General features: G+C 36.4%; 1 protein-coding gene across 1 annotated transcript in view; it reads right to left on the reverse strand.

Moving 5' to 3' along the window:
- The window catches only part of LOC107699211 (sodium/potassium-transporting ATPase subunit gamma-like), a 24604-nt gene that overhangs the window by 7763 nt on the left and 8826 nt on the right, over nucleotides 1-8015 (reverse strand). Inside the window, exon 6 of the mRNA XM_016500408.1 lies at nucleotides 1196-1280. Coding sequence (XP_016355894.1) covers nucleotides 1196-1280 — 85 coding nt within the window. The remainder of the gene's footprint in view (nucleotides 1-1195; nucleotides 1281-8015) is intronic.

Here is an 8015-nt window from a genome sequence, read left to right on the forward strand (position 1 = left end):
TTCATATCGATATCGGAATTATATCGTATCGACCGAAATTAAGAAATATATCGTGATATAAATTTTGGCCATAACGTCCAGCCCTAACATATACACTACGGGGCTGTTGAATGCTTGAATCTGATTGGCTGAGGAACGTTCTAAGGTGTGCAATTATTTTGATTGAGATGATTTCAGTTATTCCCACTGATCTAAATATAAATAAAGTTCTCTATTATAGATCAGTGGTTATTTCAAAGGTCTTACAACAGCAAAATAACCAAAACCCACAACGACACTGCTCAAACACATAAATATATTAACTTAAGCAATAGGATAAAAACGACAGAATATTTCCATGTTTTGCCACAAAATGACATTTTATTATGTACGTAAAGCACGTACTCTATATCTCCCGCTCTCTCACCCTTACGGACGCACACACGGAAACATAATACAGTCATGGCCAAAAGTTTTGGCAGTGACATAAATTTTGTGTTTTGCAAAGTTTGCTGCTTCAGTATTTGTAGATTATTTTTTCCACATGTTTCTATGGTATACTGAAAAACAATGATAAGCATATCATAAGTTTTAAAGGCTTTTATTGGCAAAAAATATAATGAGTCAATATTTACAGTGTTGACCCTTGTTCTTCATAACCTCTGCAATTCGCTCTGGCCTGCTGGATATTAGCTTCTGGGCCAAATCCTGACTGATGGCGATCCATTCTTGCCTTATTAGTTCTCGGAGTTGATCACAATTTGTGGGCTTCTGCTTGTCCACTCGCCTTTTGAGGACTGACCACAGGTTCTCTATGGGATTGAGATCCGGGTAGTTGCCTGGCCACGGATGCACAATTTCAATGTAATTATCTCCGAGCCACTTCTTTATCATTCTTGCTTTGTGTCATGGTGCTCCATCATGCTGGAAAATGCACGGATCATCACCAGATTACTCATGGATCGTTGGAAGAAGTCGCTCTTGCAAGACGTTTTGATACCATTCTTTATTGCTGGCAGTGTTTTGGGGCAGAATTATGAGAGAGCCCACTACCTTGGTTGAAAAGCAACCCCACACATGGATGGTCTCAGGATGCTTTACTGTTGGCACAACACCGGACTCATGGTGGCGTTCACCTTTTCTTCTCTGAACAATCGATTTTCCAGATGTCCCAAACAGTCGGAAGGGAGCTTCATCAGAGAAAATAACTTTCCACCAGTCTTCTGCTGTCCAATCTTTGTACTTCCTGCAGCATTTCAGTCTGTCCATGAAGTTTTTCTTGGAGAGAAGTGGCTTCTTTGCTGCCCTTCTTGACACCAGGTCGTTGTCCATAGCTGGTCATTTTGTGTCAGGATAAAAAAAAAACAGTGATTTTTTTGTGTGTGTGTGAAAAGTTCATTTTTTGGCCAATTAAGCTTTTAGCAATTATTTAAAATGCATCTGATCACTCTACACAATAATCTAGAAACAATGTGAATGAACACCACAACAGCTTAAGAGGCAAAACTTTGCAAAACACAAAATTGATGTCACTGCCAAAACTTTTGGCCATGACTGTACACGCACTAACGTTGTTAGCGCTACTCTGATGATTTTATCTGTAAAATAGTTTAGCAACTTAAAAGCTACATGACATTTCTAACAAGCGAGGTAACAACGGCACTTTTCGTGAACAAAATGAACTTAAGTTTCACTATGAGACGCTGCTGTCGAACACTTTTGAGAGACGCACAGAAAAGGTCAAAATTGAGATACTAAGCATATTTATGAGATACAAAGTTGAAAACTTTTCGTGAACAAAATGAACTTAAGTTTCACTATGAGACTCTGCTGTCGAACACTTTTGAGAGACGCACAGAAAAGGTCAAAATTGAGATACTAAGCATATTTATGAGATACAAAGTTGAAATTGATACAAAAAGATATGACTTTTGTCATAACTATTACTAAACTCTCTCTCTCGTTTCCGGTGAGGGTGTTGAGCGTGAGTGGACTGAGTGCTGTGAGCGTGTACGTGATGAGTGAGTGATTTCTGTCTTTTTCGTGTTAAATTTTTGTGATTTTTGTTGTTAGCGTTACTTTTTTTGGCTGTGTGCTACTGGTTTCTTACCGGAGTAAGCATGACAGCCCTGGCTACTCAGGTTTTGTCTACACTCACGCGGCGCCATGCGGTTAAGGTGGCGTTGGCGGTGAGTATAGAGGAGATTTACCTTCCGATTGGTGAGGTTGTAGGACACAGATGTATTTTATCAGCATCTAGGATGAATAGCGCTACAGTGATTTTTCTGAGTAGCATTGAAAAGGTGAATTAAGTAGTTGAGAAGGGAATTGTGATTGATGGCGAGTTTGTTTCTGTTCTTCCCATCTTGATGCCTTCGAAAAGAGTCACCTTATCTAATATTCCTGCCTTTCTTAGTGACGAGATAATAACAAAAGCTCTATCACAATATGGAAAATTGGTTTCCCCAATAAAAAAAGATCCCGATTAGCACGACTTCTCTTTTGAAACATATTGTGTCTTTCAGGAGATTTGCATACATGATAGTTCAGGATGATGAGGAATTGGATCTTTCACTTAGTTTTAGAGTTGACGATTTTGATTACATAATTTCTGTGACAACTGCTAAAACAAAGTGCTTTGGTTGTGGAAAAACAGGACATTCGATTCGCAACTGCCCACGGGGATGATGGTTCCTATCCAAGCACAAGTAAAGCTAGTGTGGATTTACGGAGTGCAGGTGTTCAGGGTGAATCCAGTAGAGAGACAGAAGTTGTTACTTGTGATGAGACACCTAGAATAGAAGATGTTGTTGTGAGAGGAATGGACTCAGAAAAGGGAGGAAAAATTATATGGCTGAAACTGCAGTAGGTTTCAGCCATATAGGTTTTGAATGAAAAACATTCAAAATTTCCTGAAAAAGAAAGAGAATGTGGTACTACTGGAAAGGATGGTACACAGGTTGTACAGAAAATGAGTGAAATTGATTGTGTGGATTTGGAAATGGAGACAGAAGCAGAGAGTTTCAAAATGCCTAAAAAAAGAAAAATGAGTGACAAGTCTCAAAATAAAAAAGCTCTAAAGAAACTCGATCTGAACTTTAGTGATGATAATGAAACAGAAAGTGAAAGTGAGTTCTCAGATTCTAGTGCGTTATCTCTAAATGAGTTATCTGTTCATAGTTACAATGCAGAGGAGATAAAAAGGTTCCTTAAGTCAACAAAGAACAAGAGAGGTGTGTGTGTACAAGAGTACTTCCCTAACTTAACCAGTGTTGCCAGATTGGATGGACAATTTCCAGCCCAAAAGCTCACAAAAACCCGCCCAAAACTTTATCTGTCAAAATAATGTGATAGAATATGTAAATCAAGGTTGATAAGGGCCATTTTAACTCCTTAAAACAAAATATTGATGACAAAATAATATAAATATAACGTTAGATAAATTTCGCATTCAGGTAAACGGATCAAATCGGGGCAAATAGCCTACATTAAAGATAATTAGGCTACCGAATATGAATAAAATATGCAAGCAGACACTGTCAAAACGGCAATCAAGAAATTAACCGATACCCTCGAAACAACACATGCATGATTTTCAATGTCAGCAGTTAGAATAATCCAATTTAAATGCAAAAAGTGCCCGATATAGCCTAAGTGATAGGAAAAAGCAACGTATTTAGCAGGTATTTCAGACTTGTTCATGCACACACCATGACAGTCAACTCAAAACTGTGTCATTCATTGATCATTGATTCATTGATACACTGAATTATAATCCGACAATTAAAAAAAAATAACAACAATAATGCGCTTACCTTCGTGTCGCTCTATAATTTTACACAGAACTAAGCCTCGCCTCTTGTTAAGTTCATATTGTAGAACAGGCCTAATACAGAACTTTGCACAGTCAAAACTAATCAAGTCTAGCAGTTTACAAGGATTTATCAATCTGGGCCGTTTAAAAGATAAAAGAGGATCGTATAAACCAACATATTTAGTTTCGGTTTTGATTAATTCAAATGTGCTCTGATTTCGGAGTTGCAGTGATAGAGCCTTCGTGTCATCTCACTCCACAATAATTCACGATTTGAGAGTTGAGTCACTCTTCCACTCTTTAACTTATATTTAGGCATTGTGATTACTTGAATATACAATCATACTACATTCAAAATCAGATACGTTATAATTTATCACGCTAAAAACTTGTCACCTTTGAACATCTGTCTACTGAGCCCTCGTGATAAGTGCGGCTGTAGACGTTTACATCAGCACCAGTGCCTCTGCAGTGTGTGTGTGTGTGTGTGTGTGTGTGTGTGTGTGTGTGTGTGTGTGGTAACGTTGTGATGACTGATTGATGCAGTACATGCATACTTGGGCTTGTTTGTTAAACAATTAGCCTATGCAATTTATATGTTTGAAAACCGCCAAACTGACCCCAAAACCAGCCCAAATTTTGTCCACCCGCCCAAACCAATTTTTACCCGCACAATCAAATTCAAAACCGCCCAATTGGGCAGGATCCCGCCCAATCTGGCAACACTGAACTTAACACAGTTTGTTGAGAAAACTAAAAGTTTAATGGCTGAGGGATGCTTCACAAATAAAGAAGTTTATAGGTTAAAGAAAATTGTGATGAATTTGGAGAAAATAAAAAATGATGTTTAAAGGGTTAGTTCGCCCAAAAATGAAAATTAGCCCACAAATTACTCACCCTTAAGTCATCCTAGGTGTATATGACTTTCTTCTTTCAGACGAATCCAGTCGGAGTTATATTAAAAATTGTCTTGTGTTAAAAATCTTCGTTTGTGTTCTACTGAAGAAACAATTCACCTACATCTTGGATGCCCTGGGGGTAAGCAGATAAACATCACATTTTCATTTTTGGGTGAACTATCCCTTTAAGTTTCAAAAGGTAACGAAATATGCTTTATTTTATTCTTCTGTAATTGTTCTTAAAATATGAAGAGAGTTTTTTGCTATTTCAACAGTTAGAGATCCATCTGTGCTGGATATATAGGTCCGGGTCGCTAAAGACCCGAATATGTAATAATGATTGGCGAAACATTCATGCATTTAAGGGTTAAACAAGATTTTATTAAGATGGTCCAGGTACTCTATAGTGAGGTTGAAAGTGTATTAAAGATAAATGGTGGTTTTATGTGCTGCATTCCAGGTTAAAAGGGGTGTAAGGCAAGGTTGTGCATTATCTGGAATGCTGTACTCATTGGCCATTGAACCTTTATTACAACACATAAGGGGGAAAAAAAAAATGAATGGTTTACATTTGCCAGACTGTAAAAGTACAAAACATATATGTCTATCAACTTACGCTGATGATGTAATAGTTTTTGTCAGTGGACAAAAGGACGCACAAAGTTTATTTGATTTAATTCATGATTTTCCTTTTTTTTTATTCAGCAAAGGTGAATTGGAAGAAATGTGAGACACTTTTGTTTGGTAAATGGAATAATGGTTAGCCAAAACTTCCCGAAGGTTTGGTCTGGGGAAAAGGTGGTTTAAAATATTTGGGAGTTTTTTTTAGGTGATGACATGACTCAACAGAAGAATTGGGAAGGAGTTGTTGAAAAACTTAAAGGACGTTTAGAGAAACGAGAAAAAGAAGGAGGACAAGGACTGATTCGTTTACAAAGCAGAACGGCAGCGTTTCGGTTACAATTCTTTCAGAGACTTTTAGATGGTGCAGCGGATGTCAGCTGGAGGGCAGTTGCCCACATTATTTAGCAAAATTATGGAGGCTTTGGGTTAGACCAGTGGTTCTCAAACCTGTCCTGGAGTACCCCCAGCCCTGCACATTTTGTATGTCTCCCTCATCTATCACACCTGATTCAACTCATCCGTTCATTAGTATAGACTGGAAGACCTGAAGTGGGTGTGTCAGATATAGGGAGACATACAAAATGTGCAGTGCTGGGAGTACTTCATGGAGAGGTTTGAGAACCACTGGGTTAGACAAACATCTTTTTCTACTAATACTAATAATATAGGAGTCTTTTTAAAGTTTGGAGTCTGTTTCATATTCAGATGTCCGAAAACCTGTACTCACTGTACTGGCTTCAAGAGGAACCTTTAATTCTTGGAGCCCGTCTTGATGCAACTGACAACAGCAGGTTTTTTTTTTTTATTTTTTTTTTTAATTGGGGTTCTAAGCTTAAAGAATCAAAGGTGATTATTTTAACTTTGGACATTGCAGAAATGGTGGCTCATTTTTTAGGCACCAGTTCGATTTGACTGTTCTCTCTTTTTTAATGAATTTGAAATCTACTTTTACAGTAGAAGAGAGCCAAATGATAAAAGACTATTTATCTGGAGCATCTGTGACTGATGAAAATGATTTTTTCACCTTGTCTAATGCTTTCACCAAATTTGGATGGATTTAAAGTTTTTTTTTTTTGGTTTGTTTTTTTAATGTGGAACTTGAAGTGGTTGGATTTATTATCTACCAAAGGAAATCTATTGTATAGAGTTTGTGTGATAGTTTTTAACAAGAATCATCTTGCTAAGAAATCAGATACACTGTGGAGATTTTTCTTTAGTTTAAACGAAAATGTAAAACCAGAATGGCGAGTTATATATAAATCGCCATTATCAAAAAAAAGTTGGTGACTTTGCAATGGAGAATACTTCATGGGATTTTAGCTGTTAATTCTTTTGTCTCTGTTTTGAATGTGGAAGTCAAGGATGATTGTCCCTTTTGTTTTCAAAGAGAAACTATTTTTCATGTATTTGTTCAATGTTCAAGATTAGTACCTTTCTTTGATTTTGTAAAATACGTTTTTCGTGGTTTTAATTAATCTTTTTCTGAAAGGATTTTTATTTTGGGGTTTAAATACAGTCAAAGAAAGAAATATATCTGTCAGTTGCTGAATTGTATAATTGGTCAGGCAAAAATGGCAATATATGTAAGTAGGAATAAAATTGATCAAAAACCTTGTCAAAACATTACCGGGATATTTTTAACACTGGTAAAATGTAGAGTATTAATTGATTATAAATTTTATAAAGATGTGAATGATTTGTTTACCTTTGAGAAGATTTGGCGTTGTAATGGAGCTCTTTGTATGATTTCTGAAAATTATTTAATTTTGCCTTGTAAAATGCTGTATATGGGTGTGTAGTTGTATAGTTGTGTAGATGTTAGATTTGGTAAATTGTTTGGAAAGATGATTGTGAAATAAAGTTATGTTTCAAATTCAATTCTCTCTCTCTCATAACGTAGTTATTAGCTGCATTAGTCTGCTATCAATGATTCAGTCCTCCGTTACTAGGTCTAAAATGATGTTTTGGAATACGTAGGCATTGGATGAGATGCGGAAGAAATTAATCCTACTCACAATAGCGTTTAAAGTACAAAAACCGGACGAATGCCTTGAAATATATCATCTGATCGATGTCTTGTGGTGTGGTAACCGTAGTATACGCGGAATAATTGACTACGGGCCGTTGAATTATTAGAAAAATAATCCACACCCGAGTTGTAATGGCCGCTTCGCATCGTGGCTGCATCACCACCTCAGGTGTGCATTATTTTTCTAATCCAACGGCCCGTCGTCACTTACTCCTTATATAAGAAATAAAACAAAATATCTGATGAAATATAACCTTAGAATATCCTTTATTGGTCTTCAACACCATACCTAAACAGTTTTTCCAAATCAATGTTTGAATGAAATGTTTAACAATTAAGTTAAACATAAGTTAAGTTAAACATAATAATATGACTTTTTCCAAATTTACAGGCAGTTCACATCTCAAAACCATCCAGTAGAGAAATGAGCCATCTTAAATTTCTTCATCCACATGCTTCGCCTGACACACACAAAATACAGAGACATTTAAAGACTGTCAGCTCAGATCAAAGTCATGCACTTAATATACAAATATTTAATATTTGTTATTTTTACTACTACAGTGATAGTACTATTTTGAAAAAAGCACTAAAAGCAATGCACTGTTTTTTGTGTTCACTGTGAAAAGGACATTTCTCATAATATATTTTTTCTATGTATGTTTTCATA

This window comes from Sinocyclocheilus anshuiensis, unplaced genomic scaffold, assembly GCF_001515605.1.
Source record: "Sinocyclocheilus anshuiensis isolate Anshui unplaced genomic scaffold, SAMN03320099.WGS_v1.1 scaffold242, whole genome shotgun sequence".
NCBI lineage: Eukaryota > Metazoa > Chordata > Actinopteri > Cypriniformes > Cyprinidae > Sinocyclocheilus > Sinocyclocheilus anshuiensis.